Source organism: Phodopus roborovskii, unplaced genomic scaffold (genome assembly GCF_943737965.1).
Source record: "Phodopus roborovskii unplaced genomic scaffold, PHOROB, whole genome shotgun sequence".
In the NCBI taxonomy this organism is placed as follows: domain Eukaryota; kingdom Metazoa; phylum Chordata; class Mammalia; order Rodentia; family Cricetidae; genus Phodopus; species Phodopus roborovskii.
In genome coordinates, this window is record NW_026126515.1 from 6,417,708 (window position 1) to 6,439,924 (window position 22,217).

The following is a 22,217-nucleotide window of genomic DNA, read 5'->3' on the forward strand; positions in this document are numbered from 1 at the left end:
CCTTTTTTTTTTTTTTTTTAATCCTCCTGTTTCTGCCTTCTAGCATTGAGGTTACAGATCAGCACTACAATGCCTGCCTGTTTTGTGGGTTATAGGAATCCAAACTCAGATCCTCATTTTGCATAGCAAACATTTTACACACTAAACTATCACCCCAGCCTCTTCTCTCCCTGTTTTTGTTTTGTTTGATAGAATGGCCTCAAACTCACTGTGTACCTCAGGGTGGTCTCTTGCTTCTACCTTCCCAAGTTCTGGGATTACAGGCGTGTTCTACCATACCTATCTGCTTTCTAACTTTTTTCTCCTTGCTGAAGTTCTTTTTGTACTTTTAAAGGATAAAAGATGAACTAGGCATGGTATGACATGACATGCCTTTAATCCCAGCACTCAAGAGGCAGAGGCAGGCAGTTCTCTGTGAGTTCAAGGCTAGCCTGGTCTACAAAGCAAGTTCCAGGAAATCTAGGACTATATTACACAGAGAAACCCTGTAATAAATGACAAAATAATCTCTTCCTAAAAATTAAATTAACAGTATAATTTAGACAATAAATCAGAAATTTTGAAATAAATAAAAAGTTTAAAAAATAAAGTTTCATGTATAGTGTATATCTGAGTACAGATAGACTGATACGGTGTATCTTTAAAGGAAATAGGTATTTGGAGAAGAGTAAAGACTAAAATGGTGTAATTTTCTTTAATTGGAGGATTCCTGTGAGTAAATGCCAGCACACTAAAGGCAGATTATACACAGGTAGCTGTGCATACTGACAGAAAGACTGTTCTCTTCTGCAGAGCCCTGTTTCTCTCTCCTCTTCTTTTCAAGGCAAGGTTTTAACTATGTAGTTCTGACTAGTCCCAAACTCACAGACATCCAACATGACATAGCCCTCTGGTTCCTGGGATTTAAGGTGTATGCCACTATACCCAGCCTCAGAAGGAATTTTTTTTTTTTTGCTTTGTTTTTGTTTTCCATGTATTTTATTTGATGTATATTAATGATTTGCCTGGATGTATGTATGTGTACCATGTATCTGCCCTGCATAAAATCCTAGGCTCAGTACTTAGCATTGAAGGGGAGAAACCAGAAGCATGCTCAACTATGATGTATGGCTTAATTTAAATTTATAAATTTTGGGGAAGAATTTAAAATTTTCTCTATCTTGAAAACTTGCCTCTTTCAGTCCAGCTTTGTTCTTCTATTTGGTGCATGAACACATATACATGTAGCTTTGTCAACACCAGATGCAGAGATATGTGATTATCAATTAACATTCTAAAATTGAGCCAGAGAGAGATGGCTCAGTAGAGAAGGTGCTTGTTTTCCAAGCCTGATGACCTCAGTTGGATTCTCTAGAACCCACATAGCAGGAGAGAACCATTTGCCTAAAGTTGTCCTATGACCTCCTCTCTCTGTGGCAAGCTTGTGCCCACACAGAAATGCACACACACTGAATAAATAAAATAAAGTTCTTAAAAATGGCTTGTATTGTAGGAACAACAACAATACTGGTATCGACAGCATCTGCTTAGTTTGCAGCAGAGGACAAAAGTGCATTTTCCAGGACACAAAAAGGGTCCCGTTACAACAAAGGATGTACCTGAAACCATAAAAGAAGACGTTCCAGTGCCTGCCACCACTCAAATGTCAGAGCCTCTTTCAGCTGAAGAGCCCCCATTGCCACCTCCAAATGAAGAGGCACCACCTCCGCTCCCACCTGAGGAACCCCAGGTAATTGTATGGTGTTTATTCAGTCATCTAAGTTTTGTCTGATTTGTTTACGAACACTTTTGTCATAAATGGACATATGTATGATATGTATTCAGGTACCTAAAAAATTCCACTTTTAAAGTAATCAGATGTCAGCTATCGAGGTGTAGCAAAGGGATTTTGGGGAGGTTGCCTGAAAGTGAAGAATTAGATACTCTTTTGATGGAGTGTCTCAACACAAAAGAAAAATGCCCGGGTGTATTCATAATTACAGCACAGGGCAATAGTGCAGCATGAATTCTGTTCTGGTTGTCTTAATAAAAACCAACTCAGAGAACCAGAGCAGCCAGCTACTAGAGTGTTCTTTTACCTCTACCAATGCTCAGACCAAAGGAGCGATCCTATCTTCAGACTGTATCTCCAGACTGCATCTGTGTCCACCAAACCACAGACTGCACTGAGCTCCTGTCTCCTCCTGCCTTGTATTCCTCTCTCCCAACCAGCTATAGCACTCCTGTCTCTAGTGCTAGGATTAAAAGCACAGGATCCCAAATGCTAAGATTAAAGGTGTGAGCTCTCTTTTTCTTTGAGACTGGATCGATCTAGTATAGCCCATGGTGGCTTCTGAGTGCTGGTATTAAAGGTGTGCACCACCACTGCCTAGCCTCTATGGCTGACTAGTGGCTTAGTTCGGTACTCTGAACTTCAGGCAAGCTTTATTAAACAAAATATCACTACACAATTGTTTAGATCTTTAGCTTTTGGGTTCAGCCACCCAAACACTGCCACTTACAGTGGTGACTCTGAACAGGTTAGGTAATCATTCTCTACTAATTTACTCATCTGCAGAATGGATATATTCAGGTAGTAGCTATTTTAAAGATGCTGAAACATTAAAAATGATCATCTTTGTCACATAATGCATAGTGACTGTGGTGCAGAGAATTCTATATTAGTTCAAATACTGTTCTCACAACTTTGTTGAGCTACAGTTAACTTTCAGATTTCTGGTGAAATGTGACAGGAAGAAAGGGAGAAAGGGAGGGAAAGAGGGTTTCCTCATAGGTTGAAAGATACTATAATGTAGATTCATTCCCTGCTGGGGAAATGGTTGTCTTGTTTAAGAAGAATGAAATTACTATCCTAGTGAAGATTGTGGCATACGGCTTCATATTTTGTCTAAATATAGGATAACGTTTCACAGTCAGCCTGAGTCAAAAGCATTCTGGACTTGATTGATTTGGTTGCTGCTTTATGACTTAGAAGTGTTTTTGTTTTCTCTTACCTTCAGTCTGAAGACCCAGAAGAGGAAGCTAGGTTAAAACAGTTGCAGGCTGCAGCAGCACACTGGCAGCAGCACCAGCAGCATCGAGTTGGCTTTCAGTATCAGGGAATAATGCAGAAGCATACTCAGTTACAGCAGATCCTACAGCAGTACCAACAAGTCATCCAGCATTCACCACACATACAGGTGAGTGTTTCCAAACTAAGTGGTTAGGAAGATGTCCCAAAAATGAGTAAAGGATTTGTTATTCCCAAAAGAGATTTGAGGGTGAAAAACAAAAGATAAAGCAGTATTGACAAATAGTTGTTTCATATTATGGAGGGTGGGTGTTGTGATGGAATCTGTTGAGGCGGGAGGGTTTGATAGAATTTATCTCTTAGAATACTGTTGCTAAGACATTAGAGACTTGTTTTCACATAAGTACAAGTTAATCTGATATCTCTAAAAACAGAGAATCATGTAACTCACCAAAAGGGCCAAAGCAGTCAACACACATATGCCCTAAGCAGTATACCATAAGTAAGTGTATAAAATGATTTATATATTTGTCTTAATACAGTGAGGTATAGTCTTGTGTCTATGTTATAGTAATGGATTTTCAACATTCTTTTATTTTCAAATTCTTAAAATGATCCTTAGTCCTTAGTAACATTAAAACCTTGGAAAATACTCATTGCTGAGAATAGCTGTTTGCCTCAGGGTTTGGTTGGGTTTTTCTAGTTGTGTGATATTCTTTAAGTAGCCCAAGGAAAGAAGAATGGTCATCACTGAAAGGATCTAGCAATTTTATCTTTCCCCTTGGAAATTTTTTATTCATGTACCAAGAGTACATGAATATTGTAAGTTAGAACTGATTCTTACATGGCTATCTTGAAAGAAATTTTATCCTTTATTTGTAGACAATGTCTCTAGATGTGCAATTGCGACATTATGAGATGCAGCAGCAACAATTTCAACATCTCTACCAAGAATGGGAGCGAGAGTTTCAGCTGTGGGAGGAACAGCTCCATTCCTATCCTCATAAAGATCAGCTTCAGGAGTATGAGAAGCAGTGGAAAACATGGCAAGGACATATGAAAGCCACTCAGACTTACCTCCAGGACAAAGTCAGTTCATTTCAGAATGTGAAGAACCAGTACATGGGGAACTTGTCAATGCCGCCTCCATTTGCCCCATATTCTCAGATGCCTCCACCTCTACCAACAATGCCCCCTCCAGTATTACCTCCATCCTTGCCACCACCAGTGATGCCCCCTGCTTTACCTGCTACTGTACCGCCACCTGGCATGCCCCCACCTGTGATGCCACCTTCTCTACCAACCTCTGTGCCCCCACCAGGGATGCCTCCATCTCTTTCTTCAGCGGGCCCACCACCAGTCCTCCCCCCGCCTTCCCTCTCTTCTGCAGGGCCACCACCAGTCCTCCCCCCGCCATCTCTCTCTTCTGGGGCACCTCCACCTGTCCTGCCCCTCCCGCCATTATCTTCAGCCACACCTCCTCCAGGAATCCCTCCCCCTGGAGTCCCACAAGGACTGCCCCCTCAGTTAACCTCAGCTCCAGTGCCACCAGTCTCCAGTTCCCAAAGCTCACAAGTCCCAGAAAACCCTCAGCAAGCACTGCTTCCTACACCTATGCCTTTTGGTTCAAACCCACCTTCATCTTACCACCCTCCACCTCATTCAGAACAAGTGAATTCCAAACCTCTGAACAAGGCATTCAGTTCGTTCTCTTCAGAGCCAGGACTTGTGGAACCTCCAGCTGCTCCATCTCAGTCTGTCTCTACAAATAAGGACATGTCAGTGAGGTCAGGTGGACCGCTTCCAGAATCTCCCAGAAGCAGTTTCTTGGAGGGTCCAAAAGGCCCCAGGTAAGTCAGCTTTCTTATTTTGGCTAATGTTATATAAGCTGCGATGGAATCAAAAGACTGACCTATACAATATTTGTGTTTACTTTTTGTATACATCATGGTTTATAGTAAAAGTGTTAGTATTATTTGCTAATTCAGATGACATTATTTAGAAAAGATCGTGTGTTCCTGTTTCTTTGATGTGTAACTACTTTTATCTTACCCGTGGCTAGAATGCAAATATTTGAAGAGTAATGCTGATCACTTCCTACTGGCTGTCAGCTGTAGAAATACTATTTAAACTAGGTATAGTGTGGCATACTCTGTAATCCTAGCACTTGGGAAGTAGGGGCAGGAGAATTAGGAATTCAGGGCTATCCTTAGCTATATATTAAGTCAGGCCCAGGCCCAGGCCCTCTATGACACACTGTCTCATAAAAAGGAAAAGACAGAAAATGAGTTTTGCTTTTTCTTTGTTTGACAAATAACTGAATTAGTAAATATCATTTGCTAGATTAGTATAAGTAAGTGGAAGTAAGTAGGACCTTTTAAAAAAACATTTGTTCTGCAAATGCCAAGTTCCTGTTTTTTTTTTTTTTTTTGTTCTGTTTGTTGAATTTGTAAAAATTTTGTTTTTTGACATAGGGTTTCTCTGTGTAGTCCTGGCTGTCCTGGAATTCACTCTGGCTTTGAGCTCAGAGATCCACTTGCCTCTGCCTCCTAAGTGCTGGGATAAAGGCATATGCTGCCTGTCACGTTCCTGCTTTTTATTCACAGTAGTTAACAGAACAGAAATTACAAAATCCCTGCCACGCCCCTTCCCCAGTCATAGAACCTTGCATCTTTTATATTTTCTTAGTTTAGGAGATGTCTTTTTTTCTTTATCACATATAGTTAGAAAAGAAAAAAAATAGTGTTTGCTGTTTTGTTTTCCTTAAAAAGCATTACATTCAGCAGATATGGTGGTGTATGCCTATTACCCTAGTATTCAAGAGGCTAAGCCATGAGCTCCTTGAAATTTCCTGCTGCTAGGTCTGATTACTTGAGTTCTAACCCTAAGACCCACATGGTGGACAGAGAGAACTGACTCCTGCTGGTTATTCTCTGGCCTCCATATGGGTGGAGGTATGTGAGCACCCACATACATGCAGAATGTCATTTTAAAAAAAGGTAGCTCAGGTAGGGAGTCCGATGCCTAGGCCACATAGTGAGTCCAGCTTGGCCTACATATTAAGTCTCTCTCAAACATGTTAAGTTCATGTTTCCAAGCTTAGAAGAATCTAGTTTTCTCCCAAGGTGACATATATGGCAAGTTTGCAATAGAAAATTTATTTGAGACAAGGTCTTGCTGTGTAAACCCTGACTGGCCTCTAACTTGCTATGTTGAACAGTCTGACTTTGAACTCAAGAGATCTACCTGCCTGTGTTTCCCAAGCTTTGAGATTAAAGGTGTGTGCCACCACATCCAGCTGGAAAAATATCTTAAATCAGTTTTATTTTCCTCCAGTCAGAAATTATAGAAGAAATGCATACCATGCTCCCTATATCATTCATAGCATATGAATGTATATAATTTAATTCTATTACTGGGAGATTTTTAAAAATAATTATTTTTATTTAATGTGCATTGGTGTTTTGCCTGCGTGTATGTCTGTGTGAAGGTGGCAGGTCCCCTAAAACTGGAGTTACATATTTATGAACTGTCATGTGGGTGCTGGGAATTGAACCCCGGGTCCTCTGGAAGAGCAGTCAGTGCTCTTAACCTCTGAGGCATCTCTCCAGTCCCATATTGCTGGGAGATTTAAAATATAAATACAAAATTACACTGAATGTTTTACAATTTCCTTTTTGTTTTGTGTTTGTTTGTTTTTTGTTTTTTGGGTTTTTTTTTTTTTGGTTCAAGACAGTGTTTCTTTGTGTAGCCCTGGCTGTCCTGGAACTTGCTCTGCAGACCAGGCTGCTGGCCTCGAACCCAGAGATTTGTCTGTCTCTGCCTGTCTCTGCCTCCTGTGTGGTGGAATTAAAGGTGTCCACCACTACCGCCCAGCTATAATTTGTTTTTTGCTACTTATGTATATATCTCTTAGTTGTGGTGTCAATCGATTAAGATCATTTTAAATTAAAGCCTTACTTTAATATTTAAAAACAAAAATATGTAATCTGGGTTTGTAGCTCAGTTGGTGGGATGCTTGCCTCACCTTTTCAAAGCCCTGGGTTTGATCCCCAGCAACACATTAATTGAGTATGATGTTACATACTTGTTAGTTACCCCAGCTAACTTGCTAAGTTAGAATAGAGCTAAGTCACTTCCCAAAGCAAACTCCTCTTTAAGCACTGTGCTGAATGCTGCCATTCAGATGTCATGACTTTGTTTATTTGCAGTATAGCTCATATTGTTGATTTGAACTCATATCTGTCTCCTGGTTTGAGCATTGCCTTTTAGCATCTTGTTATCAGAGAGGTGTGCTCTTAACCACCTCATAAAACGTGTTTCTAGCTCCCATGATTTATATCATGTTTTCTTTCTCTGACTACCAAGTAGGAACTATCTTAAGTTTTTTCTTACTTCAAAGATACAATCAATAATATTAGTGCTAAAAGAATTTTAGGATTTACCTATTGCACTCCCTCTCTGGCATCTGTATTCATGTTGTAATTTAGCTTGTTATGATAGGTCTTGTATATATTACCTTTATTATATAAATCATCTCTAAGTGACTTCATGACTGTAAATAAGTAAAAATGCTGAGATTTGAGGTAATTATAAGCTAATTACCAGGACCAGTGAGAAGATGTTCAGTGGTAAATGCGATTGGTACCAAATAGGATGACCAGAGTTTGAGCCCCAGAACCTACACAGTATAAGAAAGAGCTGATTCCTACCGGTTGTCCTAACCTCCACATGTGTGCTGTGACTGCACATGTATACACAGCACAAATAAATGATAAGATCTATGAAACTATTAAAAGAACAAAAAGCTGCCCCAGTGAATTACTCTAATTGAGATGAGATGAGATTCCATAGCCTTCTGATCCACTTTTAAGTTCATTGTATTTTTTTTATGGCAAGAAGTTGATGGGCTTTGCTCAAATATTAACATGTTAATAAAGGAACATTGGCTTATAAAACATAGAGTATTTCAGAAAGGTTTTTAATCATTAAATCTAAATATGTTTCCATAATGTCTACCTGCTGGTTCTAGATCTGCCTCTGTGGAGCAACACAGAATGGGTTATCATTTCCTTTTCTACAGTGCATTACCACAAATACTAAAGATTACTCTCATGTTTCACTGCCTTAGCTTACCTGTTCTGCTCTTCCAGATACATAAACTCAAGTTATTTCCACAATCATTGGTTTTGGTTTTAGCCTTTTCCTGATATTTTTTTAAGGACCAGTGATATGTTAGGCTCCTTCAGAATGAATACTTACTTAGGGACTGAAGGATCACGGGCCTATTTACAACCTAATTCTACTTACTGTGTACATATATTTTTAAATGCTTATTTATACTTATGCATTTATTTATATTTGTATGCATATTAACGTGCATACAGGTACCCAAGGATGCCAGAAGAAGGCATTAGATCCCCTGAAGCTGGAATTATAGGTAGCTGTTAGCCACCTGATATGGGTGGCTCTGTTACCAGAGTAGACTCTGTTCCTATTACCAGAGCAGCAAGTGCAATCATGAGGCTATCTCTTTAGCTCCCACTTAAATTATTTTAATGTGTTTTTGTTGTGTTTTGTTTATTTGACAGGTTTTTGGTTACTCTATTGTATTGGCTTGCTTTGAACTAAACAACAGTTTTGTTTGCCAGGTCTTTACATTTGTATTGAGCTGCATCTGTCTCATCATGAATATGTGTAATAGTTTTGTTTTCCAAAGACTTTGCACTTAACTCATCTTGCATTTGACTGATTAGGGTTTGAGCAACCATTTTAGTGAAATCTCGGTTAATGCTGCTTGTGTTACTCTACAGATGTACAGCTTTATCAAGTTGGTTTCTGATTTTGATTAGTTTAATTTGATGTAGTTTCATCTCTTGGGACAAGTGCAGGGTCTTGCTACTTAGTTCAGGCTGTTGTGGATTCATTATATAGCCCATAATAGTTGCAAACTCTTGATCCTCCTGCATCAGCCTCCTGAGTGCTAAGGTCATGGGTATGTGTCAACATGCTGCAACTTTGATAAGGTTGGGGGTTTTAGCCCTAAAATTGAATTCTTATGCTATCTTTTCCTAAAACTAGTTTGTTTTACCTCCATCTCTGCCCATCTACTTCTTTCATTCATACATTCTTCTGTTTGTTTTGCAAGACAAGTTTTCTCTGTATAGTGTAGTCCTGGCTCTAGTGGAACTTGCTTTGTAGACCAGGCTGGTCTCAAAATCAGAGTTCTTCCTGCCTCTGCCTCCTGAGTGCAGTCATGACCACCAGATCCAGTCTACTCATATGGTTCTTAAAGAGACAACTTAGTAACTGTTTCTCAGAAACATCTTTTTTTCCTCCTGTATAACTGAGTTTAAAACAAAACCAGTGAGAAGCTGATTAGTCAAGGAGACTGATTTAGAGCAATCTTAAGGAAACGGAACTTCCTTTCGTTATTTCAGGGTCTGTTATAAGACATAAGGGACATGGTAAACCATACTGGAAAAAAAAATTAAACAAAACTGGGTAGAAAGACAAAAATTGAGAACAGAACTACACTAGTTAACTAAAAAATATGGCAATAGAATATTTATATATTATTGAACTGTATTAAAGATTTGTGGAAATTCAGATTGATGCATCTTTCTAAAACACTGAAAATTTCTCCAAGTCAAGTACAAAACCGTATCACAGTACATTGCATTGTTGCACACCAATGGTAGTGGTTTGACACTGTGTGTCCTCTCTTCATTGGTTCTTGTAGAATAGTGTCTTAGTGCTGGTCAGCTGCCACATAAGTGGATTTCAGTTTTCTAGAACTTGTATTTTTCAATAATGAAACTTTCTACTGAAAATAAATGTAGAAAAGTACCAAGTTATTATATACAGCTCTGTGAATTTTCACAAAGTTACGTTCATGTCATCACCACTCAGATCAAGAAACAAAAATGACTAGTGTTTAAGTAGTCCTCCCCAATGCATACAGTAGTTAATGCCTTTGTTGCTCTTACAGAGGTCCTGCCTTTGAGTCCCAGCACTCATATGGTGCTTCACAAACATCCTTAACTCTAATTCTAGGGGATCCAATGCCCACTTCTAACTTCTGTGATCACAAAGCATGCACATGATACACAAACATACATGTAGTCAAAACACATATAAAGCATGCACATGGTACACATTTGATGGGAGATGTCATTCTGTATGTTTCTCATACTGGTTAATAATAAAGCACTGTTGGCCAATAGGAAAGGAAGATAGGAGGGACTAGGAGACAAGGAGGAAATAGGAAGTAGGAAGGAGGAGTCAAGATGGAGAGTCTGGAGAAAGCAGTATGCCGCCGGCTCCCTGGTAAGAGAAATACATAGATCAGCAGAAATGGGTTAATAATTAAGACAGAGCTAGCCGATAAAAAACAAGTAACTGGGCCAACAGTATTGTATCATATACAGAGTCTCTGTGTATTATTTGGGGCTGGCGGCGTGGCTGCCGGACAAGACCAGCGGCGGCAGACAAAAAAACAGTATGCCTAACACACATTCATACATGTAGTCAAAATACATATAAAAGAAATAAATCTAATTTTTAAAAAGTCCTTCTCATCCCCCTTCTCAATCATTACCCCCAGCCCAAAGATGACCACTATATTGTCTTTTAAATCACAGGTTGCTATTTTGAGCTTTATTGTTAATGGGATCGTACTTTACTTACTCCTTTGATTAGGGTGTCTTTCACTTGATATTATATTTTAAGATTGTGTCATGTGTAACAGTCTTCTTTCTGGGGAATAGTCTGTTAATATGATTTTACCGTAACCTGTTTATTATAATACTGATTATTTTTCATTCAGTTATGATTAAAAATGCTGAAACATGTCTTCTTATTGCGTTTATTAGTCTGTTTATTTTGTACATGTACACGCATATGTGCTTGCTGCAACCTGCTGTGGAAGTCAGAGGGCAATCTTTGGGAGTTGGTTCTCTCCTACTATAGGGGTACCAGGGATGGCATTCAGGTCATGAGGTTTGGCAGCAGGTGCCTTTACCCACTGAGCCATCTCATTGGCCTGCCATATGTCTTTTGGTGATATATATATATATATATATATATATATATATATATATATATATGTGTGCTTGAATGCATGCTTATGATTTTGTTTAGCTATTTTGTATGTGTAGGTTGTAATCATACTATATGTACTTTTTGAGTTTGTCATTTTTTCACTTGACATGTTGTGTGTTGTGGTACTTTGTTCATTCTTGTTCTTACACAGTTTTCTGTTGTGTGGATATAGCAGTTTACTTAAAGGATTGGAATTGTTTTATTGTAGGGTCTGGTCTGAACATGTTCTACACTGAGTAGATAAGAGGTGGTTTCAGTTTATCTTTCCATCTGTATTATTTCAGAGTTTGTTGTTTATTATTATTTTTTAAATGATAATTTTTAAAATGTTAGTTGCCTTAGTGGATGGCTTAAAGCTATTGTGATCATGGTTGGGATTTTGCATTTCTTGAAACTAGTAGATTATTACTGGGTTACATTTCCTCTTGTATGAAATGCTGATTCAAGGCTTTTCCCATTAGAATATATATTTTATTTATTATTTATAGAAAATTTTAATATATTTATTGTAAGTTTCTCCATCTACACTTTTTACTTTAACCCCCTATTATAGCAGAAAAGGTGTTAATTGGTTGACCATCTAGGTTCAGTAAACCCTTTTTAGTTTAAATTTTAAAGTGATTTGCAGAAATATTTAAAAGGATAATAAAAAACAACTTTTAAGTTTTAATAAGCGTTTTTAAAAAGAGTAAAGTTTGTATAAAATAGTTTGACACATAAAATCATAAAAGATATATGTCCTGTATCCTTTTAGCAAATCAGTGATGGTTCAAAGTTTTGCTACAAAATATGTGTTAAAAGTCTGTCCTGTTTAATGACTAAGTGGTGGCAGTACTGCATATCTTCCGTCCTTAAGAATGTATTGTTGGGGCTGGGTGGTGGTGGCTCCGGCCTTTTTAATCCCAGCACTTGGGAGGCAGAAGCAGTGGGTCTCTGTGCATTGGAGGCCAGCCTGGTCTACAGAGTGAGTTCTGAGGCATGCTCCAAAGCTATAGAGAAACCTTGTCTTGAAAAAGCAAAACAAAAAAAAAAAGTATTGTTGGACTAGAGAGATGGCTCAGTGTTTAGGAGTGTTGGCTGTTCTGGAGGTCCTGAGTTCAGTTCCTAGTAACCACATGGTGGCTCACATCCATCTCTAATGAGATCTGGTGCCCTCTTCTGGCCTGCAGACATATATGCAGGCAGAACAAATATACATAATAAATACTTTAAAAACATATTGTTATTAAAAGAGAGAAATGGGGTGGAGAAATGGTGATAGTAAGAGTACTGGCTACTCTTCTAGAGGCTTTAGATTCGATTCTCAGCACCCACATGGCAACTCACAGCTGTCTGTAACTCTGGTTCCAGAGATCAGACAGTCTCTTAGACATACAACACACATTAAAGAAATAAACAAACAAATAGAATTTATTGGTTGTTTACCAGTTCTTGAGCTTGAGAAAATTCATCTAGAATAGCATTATCTGAGGACTCAACTTGGCAGATTCACTTAATATAATGAATTGGATTATTTATTTATTTATTTTTTTTTTTAGAGCCCCGAATGCTGTTCTCTTTTCACATACCTTTTGATTCTAATGTGTCTGAGTATTTTACCTACAGTGCATGTCTGTGAACCACGTACATGTCTGGTGTTGGTAGAGTCCAGAAGAGGGTGTTGGATCCTCTGGAACTTCAGTTATAGGTGGTTATGAGCCATGTGGTGCTGTGAATCTTAACCAAATCTTCTAGGAGAGCAGCCAGTGCTCTTAACCACTGAGCCATCTCTTCAGCTCCCCAGTTGTAATAATTTTGAAACAACTTTATCTGCCAGTTTTCTTCTCTTTATTAGTATAATCTGGAAATAAAAATTTGAGTCTTCATTGAGCCCAAAAGCAAGAAAGTAATATTTTGGGCAATTCTAAGGTGATAACATTTTATTTTACCTTTGTTTCATTCTCTTAGGCAATTCCTTTTGTTGTAGTTGTCTCCTTATTTTGACTTTTTTAAGCATAACTGAGTAATGAAATCAATAAATTATGGAGCATTTCAGGATATAGGGGAAATCAATAAGATCTCAGTTTTTATAAATTTAGGGAAGAATCCATTGACTCTAAATGATAGCTGCAGGATAATGTACACATTGTTTTTTCTTACATTTATCTGTGGCTGTGTAGAAGTGGAGATTAGAGGACATTGTGCGGAAATTGGGGCTTTCTTCCCATCATGTGAATCCCAAAGACAGGATTCAGGCTTAGTGGCCAGCACATTCACCTGTTGAGCTTTCTTGCTGGCCTATTCTATTCTTTAAAACTTAAAATTTGTTCATATGTAGGCTTAGAAGGAAAGCTGTTATGAAATATATTTTTATCTATAACTATAACCATTAAGAATTTTTAGCTAAAACAGTACACAAACAGAACATTAAGGGTTAATGATATCTTTGACGGGGGGGGGGGAAGAGCTTTTTTTTTTTAATCTGTTATGTATGTGTGCTTTCCCTGCATGTATGTGTACTGCATGGTGCCTGGTGCTTTTGGGGTATAAGAGGGTCTGTAGCCTTGGCTGTCCTGGAACTCTAGTAGACCAAACTGGTCTCATACTCAGAGGTCAACATGCTTCTGTTTCCTGAGTGCTGAGATTAAAGGAGTGTGCCCCCAGACTATGCCTGGTGCTCTTGGAGTTTAGAGGATGGTGTCAGATCTCCTTGAATTGGTATTATGAGTGGTTATGAGCCACCATATGGGTCCTGGGAACTGATCCTGGTTCCTTTTCAAGAACAAGTTCTCTTTAACCACTGAGTCATCTCTCTAGCCCAGTGGTTCTCAACTTTCCTAATTCCTTGACCCTTTACATTCCTCGTGTTGTGGTGACCCTCAGCCATAAAATCATTTTGTTGGTACTTTGTAATTTTGCTACTGTTGTGAATTGTAATACAAATATCTGATATGTGACCCCTGTGAAAAGGTCGTTTGAACTACAGGTTAAGAACTGATGCTCTAGCCCTTGTGGCTATAACACTGTTAAACTGCCCATGTTCTGATAAATAACCCTCAATCTATGCTCATCCAAGCAGCCTAATTAAACTCAGTGGGATGCACACACAGATGTGAAAGAGGGTATAATGGTTAGGAAGAAGGGGTTCACTGGAAATAGGTGGAGCAAGAGAAGGTAATGAGTATATGTGGTTAAAATACTTAATACATGTCTGAAATTGTTTTGTTTGTAGTTGAGCAGCATTGCCCTACTGGGCCATTCCAGTTTGAATTTCGAATTTAGTTTAGCAAGGAGGTTTCATCAGTGCTGCCTCAGTACAATGTTCAGTACTTTTAACTACTTTCATTGCCACAAACTTGTTCCCTGAATGTCACACAGTAACCACACTGTTGAAATGTGTCCCCAGTCCAACTCTTGGATGGTATGCCATCTCCTGGTGAATAAATCTCAATTATAAGATGATAATTTCCAGTACAGTCATGATTGACTCCTGCTGCTCTGAACAATCCCAGAGCTCAGGTGCTAAGTTTCAGGTTTTCTGTGGGCTTTGTCTGCTTTGACCTTAGTGATTTCTTCCAGGCCTGGATCACAAGCACTTTCTATTCCAAGACCATTAACCCCTACACTCGATAGGCTTGTTGCATCTTTTATTTTGGGGGGCTGAATAGACATTTTAACTACTGTCTTTCCTCTACATCTCTGGTACTTAGTTAGGAATCTTGACTTTCTTGGGTTCTGCAGACAGATTTTTTAAAACAAATTTATTTATTTTATATATGTGTATTATATCTGCACTATGCCTGCAGGTCAGAAAGGGCATCAAATCCCATTGTAGATGGTTGTTAGCCACCATGTGATTGCTGGGAGTTGAACTCAAGAACTCTAGAAGAGCAGCTAGTGCTCTTAACCTCTGAACCATCTCTCCAGCCCTGCCAGCCCACATGTTTACTTTATTCTTCGCGGCTATCAACACGGTTCTTTGAAAGTTGCTGCTCATACATATTGTTGTTTGTCCTTCAGAATTTAAAAACAAGGGCTGAGGATATATCATTTGGCAGAGTATTTCTCTAGCATTTGTAGAGGCTCTAGTTGATGCCCAATAACTCCACAAAGTGAATGGGTGTAAGCAGGAGGATCAAAAGCTGTCCTTGGCTACATAACGAGTTTAAGGCCAGCCTGGGTTAGAGACCCTATCCATAAAAACAAAACAAGAATTTAAAAATACCTCAAATCTAAGACTGTTCTGCTAATGGTCACCTTTCTTTATTGTGGGTTTATGTGTCTTCCACTTGTGTTAAGTTTAGCAAAGTAGGCTAAACTTCATTTCTCAGAATTCCTTTCTATATGTTTCTGATTGCTTTGGTCCATGGGAGATTTTTATATCTTGTGTGAGACTTACAGCTGAACAACCAAAAACACTCTAATCTTTTCCCTCAAAAGAGGTGTTCACTTCTTGCTGATTGCATTCTTTAATACTCTGGAGCTTTACTATTAGTATATAAAGCTTATTGCTAAAACATCTATTAGATGACAGAAAAGAAAACAAAGGAACCAACAATATTTGGTTAATACCTTTGCATATTAAACTAAGAAATACTCATAACTCTTAGAGTTTTAAAATATGTTTTATGTTTAAATTATGCAAATGGTTATGTGTACATGAGATCAAAGAATATCCTGGAGCTCGGGGGATAGGCATTTGTGAGTTGTGGATATGTGTTCTGCAAACGAACTCAGGTCCTCTGCAAGAGCAGTACTTGCTTTTTAACTACTGAGCCATCTTTCCAGCCCCTAGAATTCTTACTTCTACAGCTGGTTATGTAGATATAGGTGACCCTTATGCCTAGCTTCTCTTGGCTGCCATTCCATATCCCCTTTATTCTCAGCAGACACTTCAGCTGATCCTGGTTCCTTGTTGACTCACAGAGAGAGGGTCAAGGCTTCTATCCTTTATTATTGTTACTATTATTATTATATTTTTATTTACATGTATGTCTGTGGAGGTCAAAAAAAGGATTCCTTGGAACTAAAAATTACAGGTGTCTATGAGTCACCCGCAGAGGTCAGAAGAAATTGTCAGATCCCCTGAAACTGGAGTTATGGTTAGTTGTGAGCTACCATGTGGGTGCTGGGATTTGAACCAAGGTCCTCTGCAAGAGCGCTGTCACTCTTAATTAACTGTTCAGCCTGTTTTATCTTGTGGGTGTGTCTTTGTATGATGTGTGACATGTACATTGGTACACATGTTTGGGTGTGTATGTGGAAGCTAGAGATTAACATTGGTGTCTTCCGTTCATAGTCTGTATTTACAAGACAGGATCTCTTGCTGAACCCAGAGCTGGATAATCTGGCTAAGTTAGCTAACTAGTTTGTCTCAGAGATCCCTAACTACCTTCTGAGCACACACAGACTGCCACATCCACTCATCTTTTTTTGTTTGTCTGTTTGTTTATATTTTATGTGTATTAGTGTTTGCCTACATAAATATTTGTGGACTATGGCTTGCCTATTACCTTCAGAGGTCAGAGGAAAATGTCAGATCCCCTGTATCTGGTGTTATGGGTAGTTGTGAGCTACCATGGGTACTGGGACTTGAACCCAGGTCCTCTACAAGGGCAAGTGCTAAACCACTGAGCCAGTGCTCCAGTTCCCCATCCAGTTTTTATGTGGGTCCTAGAACTCTGAGTTGTCTCTACAGCCCCTCCATTGACTTTAATCATGGAGCACAGAAGTAGTCAGAGCTATCTTGAAGAATCTTTTGCATTTCAGACTTAGTCTTTACCTCATGTGGTCCAGTGTCCTCCCAAAAGTTAGGATTGGCTGAATGTAGTGGTGCACACCTGTAGTCCCCAAATTTACACAAAGTAGGAGGATCAAGGCTTCTAAGGCCAGCTCAGGCTCATGATAAAACCCTATCTCAAACAAACAAACAAATCGGATCAGTTACTCCCAACCAGTACAGTACCCTCCATTTTTGTTAATTCAGAACCTCAAAGTAAAGTTGTGATCTCAGCTTCTATTTTGTAGAATTGGTGTTGGCTCCCTGCCATAAAAGTAGTTTCCCCGTTGGGAGCTAAATATTTTGCTGAAATTAATTTTATTCTTCTTCATTGGTTTCCCATATAATGAATCAAAAATTCTTTATTAAAAGCATGAAAAATGTCACCTGTCCCTTAGACACCACAACCAGAAACTTTGCTGTCATCCTAAATGCCGTGCTTGTGTGTGTGTGAGTGTACGTACGTGTGTGTGTGGGGGGGGGAGGGGCTTCACTCATAGTTACCATTGGATGCATACAAGCCCACAAGCCATGGGATGGACTCCTTGCTAGGCTTTCTGTTCATTCTGCTGATACTTCCCTTTGCTATGCAGCTTTGTAATCTCATATAATCCTATTTGTTAGTTTGAGAATTATATATTGTTGCAATCCCTCCTTAATATTTATGTGCTTATGCGTATGTATATGCTCTATGTGTATGTAGGAGCCCTTGGAGGTCAGAAGAGGAATTGCAGATACCCAACATAAGGGTGCTGAGAACTGAACTGGGCCCCATGTAAGGGCAGTAAGCACTCCTAACCACGGAACCATCTCTCTAGCCCCCATAAATGCTTCCTTTATCACACTTACTTAATTCCCACTGGCTACAGAAGGCTGCTAGTTCTAACTTACATCACTCACTTGATCTCTGTTTTTACAGTTTCTTATCAGTTATTATGTTGGTGTCACCTTCATTACCTAAATTGTTGGTCATGAGTTCTAGGCCAGCTGGGCCAACATCTAGGCCCTATCTCAAACAAACAAACAAGATCAATTACTTTGTAAACTTTTTTCCTCTTCATCTTTTTTTATTGAATCTTTTAAAAGTTGGACTGTACTTAGTGACTCTAAAGCAGTTATAAAATTATTCTAAACTGTATTAACCAGTTGAATTAATTAACCAATCTTACAGAGATCCAAAGGCAAAAGTCTTTAACAGGTTAGAAACTCTTTCTCTCTCAAAATTTATACAATTGCTTAGAAACTTGGATTTCTTATTATTCACCATTTCTTTGTGCATTGCCCTTATTTACATACTGCAGTATGGTTGTTTGGAAGCAGCATAAAAAGAGAAAATGTGAAGGGGGGGTAAGCCCTAACATATACAGGGACTACCCAGAAGGATGTGTCCTGTAATCCTTTTGGTAGAGCTTGTTGTGAGTTCTAGCTACCAGAGAGGTTGAGGCATAGTCTACAGTAATACTCAAAGTGGGGAGGCTGGATTAGAGTTGGAGAAGAGGGGTGAGTATTGGATTTCATCAGTAGTACCTACCATATAAGGCAAATGAAGAAAGTCTTCTAGAGAGTGACAGTCACCTACCTCTTTACCTTATTCCTCAGTGTGCTCTCTTTGTACTCTTTTTTTTTCCCAACTCCCCTCCGTTTCAGCTACACTAAGCCATTTACAAATGTGGTATGTGCTTCTTTGCCTCTTTCCCTCTGGTATTGCTTTCTTAGTCTGAGGTACCCTTGCCATCCTGTCAGAATCTGTCTTTCAAGTCGCAAGCGAAGCATTTCTGCCCTATAAACCATTTATAGGGTGGTGCACCTCTCACCTGGATAATGCTGACCATTCTCTGCCTGTTGGCTTTTTATCGGATGACACTTTATTTACACTTACTATTTTTTATTTGATTGTAGATTCTGAGGGCCCTGATGACATTTTATTATTTCCTTTAAAAAAAAAGATTTATTTATTTAATGTACATGTGGGATTTTGCCTGCGTGTATGCCTGTTATAAGGGTGTCAGAAACCATGGAACTTGAGTTACAGACAGTTGTGAGCTGCCACATGGGTGCTGGGAATTGAACTCAAGTCCTTTGGAAGAACAGCCAGTGCTTTTAACTGCTTGAGCCATCTCTCCAGCCCCCGCATTTTATTATTTCTTATGTGTAATATACTGCCTGTTGGAAGGAATGTTTCTTTAATTATTGAATGGTCCATAGCCATCAAATTTCTGTCTCAACTCTGAAAAACTTTAGAGAACACTTTTAAAATATGGTGCATGAGTGTATGCATGTGTGCGTGTGTGTTGGATGTATGTGTGAGACATTTGTTAGTCAAGATTTTTAGATCTTGTTCCAACAATATTTAATTATATTGTATTTTCCTGCTAATTGTTCCATACTTGGTTTTTAGTTATAATATTTAACCCTAAAAGTACTCACAATTATGGAATCTTTTTTCTGTTAAAAAGGAGTGGACTATTCCATGTGCTAAAGCACAATACAAATTGCTTTTTAACATTCCATCAGATCAGTAACTTGCTGCAGATTGTTTGAAGTGGGTTGATAATGCTGGCATGCTTTCTAAATCTAGACCTAAAATCTTCCAGGCACTGCTGCCTTAACGTTGAGTTTCTGATAGGTGACATGGGATTTGCTAATGACGGAGTCACTGTTACAAAGTCTGAGGCAAGAGTGCCTTAAATAATCTTACATGGAGAATTTCCTTTTCCTGCTTTACTGTCTTGAGTAATATCTTTTGTTTTACTTGTAGATTTGATGGTCCTCGAAGATTTGAGGATTTAGGGTCAAGGTGTGAAGGACCGAGACCCAAAGGGCCTCGTTTTGAAGGAAATCGCCCCGATGGGCCAAGACCCAGATATGAAAGTCACCCAGCAGAGGGCACTAAAAGCAAATGGGGAACAATCCCCCGGGGTCCAGCATCTCAATTTTATATAACTCCCAGTACATCCCTAAGTCCTCGACAAAGTGGACCACAGTGGAAAGGCCCCAAAGCAACTGTTGGACAGCAGCATCAGCAGCAACCTAAGTCACAAGCAGAGCCTCTTTCAGGAAACAAAGAACCATTAGCAGACACAAGTAGTAACCAGAAGAATTTTAAAATGCAATCAGCTGCATTTTCCACTGCTGCAGATGTCAAGGACACCAAGGCGGCTCAGTCGAATGAGAATCTAAGCGACTCTCAACAAGAGCCACCTAAAGGCCAAGTCTCAGAAGGGCCCATAGAGCCTTCTAATTGGAACCAGAAAACTTTGGAGACTGAAATGGACAAAGCCCAAGGTGTTACTCGGCCTGTGTTCTTTGCAAATAAGCCTGTACCTACTCCAGCTACCTTTTCCTTCAAGCTAGAGAACATAGAGGGAGGAGAAGCAATAGCAGCAGCATTTACTGCAGATAGTAATTTCAAAGCTTTCGGTGTTAGTTTGCCTCACTCAGAAAACAACCAAGGAAAAAGTCTGCCTCAGACAGACAGCAGAGAAAATAGATTAGAAGGCAATAAAGGCAGCAGCTCGTCTTACAGAGGTCCTGGGCAAAACAGAGTGGAAGGTACACGGGATAAAGGACTAGTAAATAGAGACCATTGCCAGACAATTAGTCGAGGTCCGGGGCTGGTCAAACAAGAAGACTTCCATGATAAGATAATGGGTAGAAGAGAAGACAGTCATGAGAAAATGAACAGAGGAGAAGGCAGTCGGGACAGGGCGTTGGTGAGGCCAGGAAGCAGTCGGAGTAAAGTACCAGGTAGTCCACAAGATAGCCAGGACAGTAGTGCTAGCAGCAGAGAAAGGGGACCACCTCGAAGGGCTGGTAGTCAGGAGAGAGGACCTCCTCGAAGGGCCGGAAGTAGAGAGAGAGTACCCTCCCGAAGAGCTGGGAGCAGAGAGAGGGGGCCACCTCGGGGGCCAGGCAGTCGAGAAAGGGGACTAGGAAGGCCAGATTTTGGTCATGACAGAGTTCCATTCAGGACAGAACCAGGAGATGGTGGGGACAAAATGTATCCTTATCACCGAGATGAGCCTCCAAGGGCTCCGTGGAACCATGGAGAAGAGAGAGGACATGAAGAGTTTCCATTAGATGGTGCTCCAATTGAGCGAGAAAGACTCGATGACTGGGATAGAGAGAAATACTGGAGAGAGTGTGAACGTGACTATCAAGATGATACACTAGATCCATACAACAGAGAGGACAGGTTCTCAGCACCACAGTCTCGGTCTCATGATGGAGACAGGCGAGGCCCTTGGTGGGATGACTGGGAAAGAGATCAGGACATGGATGAGGGTTATGGTAGGGAAATAGATAGGGACTTAGACCGAGACGAGGATCGGATTAGAAGACCCATGGATATATATGATAGAAATGTGGATAATGAGTGGGACAGAGATTATGGGAGACCACTGGATGAACAAGAATCACAGTTTCGTGAACGGGATATTCCATCTCTTCCGCCTTTGCCACCCCTCCCACCTCTTCCACCTTTGGATAGATACCGGGATGATAGATGGAGAGAAGAAAGAAATCGAGACCATGGGTATGACCGAGATTTCCGTGATAGGGGTGAGTTGAGGATTCGAGAGTATCCAGAAAGAGGAGATTCATGGCGGGAAAAGAGAGATTATGTTCCTGACAGAATGGACTGGGAAAGAGAACGGTTATCAGACAGATGGTACCCATCTGATGTGGATAGACATTCCCCCATGGCGGAACATATGCCATCCTCACATCATTCCTCTGAAATGATGGGGTCCGATGCAAACTTAGACTCTGACCAAGGCCTTGGAGGGGTAATGGTTCTCAGTCAGAGGCAGCACGAAATCATTTTGAAAGCTGCACAGGAATTGAAAATGCTTCGGTAAGTTCACTCCTTAAGATCGTTTCTTCTAGCTCAAACATTTTCATACTGTCTTTTTTTTTTTTTTTAATGAAGTGTTTTTAATGGTACTCTTCTGAACTTTAGTTCTTATCACTTTAAATTTATATTTCTGGTTATTCATTGCTGTTTGGGGATTGGGATGGGTACTTGGAAACTGTTAATTATACAGTGTGCTCTAGGATGTACAAATTGACTGCTTGCTGTTCTTGGCCTTTGTAGATGTGTTTCTGGCATGCTTTGAGTGTGTGTGCTTTGAGTGTTAAATATCAACCTTTCAGGACTCTGGGTTTCACAGGGCTTGCATATTGAGCCTTCGTTGTTTTCAGTAGGCAGTTGGTTCTTTGGTATTGGATCTGACAGGCATCATAGTCCCCAGCCTAGTCTTTGATGTGTTGGTGGAAGGTGCTTTATTTTTCTCTGCTGGTGTTAAGAATGGTTTACCTGGGAGTGTCTTCAGATTTGTCTGACTA

General features: G+C 39.7%; 1 protein-coding gene across 3 annotated transcripts in view; it reads left to right on the forward strand.

Annotated features, from left to right (window-relative positions):
• Ylpm1 (YLP motif containing 1) overlaps positions 1 to 22,217 on the forward strand; it is a 72,016-nt gene that overhangs the window by 14,542 nt on the left and 35,257 nt on the right. For 2 of the 3 annotated variants that reach the window (XR_007835240.1, XM_051196341.1), the window contains exons 2-5: positions 1,493 to 1,729; positions 3,000 to 3,179; positions 3,893 to 4,860; positions 19,630 to 21,726. Coding sequence is in view for 2 of the 3 variants with exons in the window: in XM_051196341.1 (XP_051052298.1) it covers positions 1,493 to 1,729; positions 3,000 to 3,179; positions 3,893 to 4,860; positions 19,630 to 21,726 (3,482 nt within the window). In the remaining variant the exon portion in view is untranslated. The remainder of the gene's footprint in view (positions 1 to 1,492; positions 1,730 to 2,999; positions 3,180 to 3,892; positions 4,861 to 19,629; positions 21,727 to 22,217) is intronic. The other variant, XM_051196342.1, reaches the window with a different exon arrangement.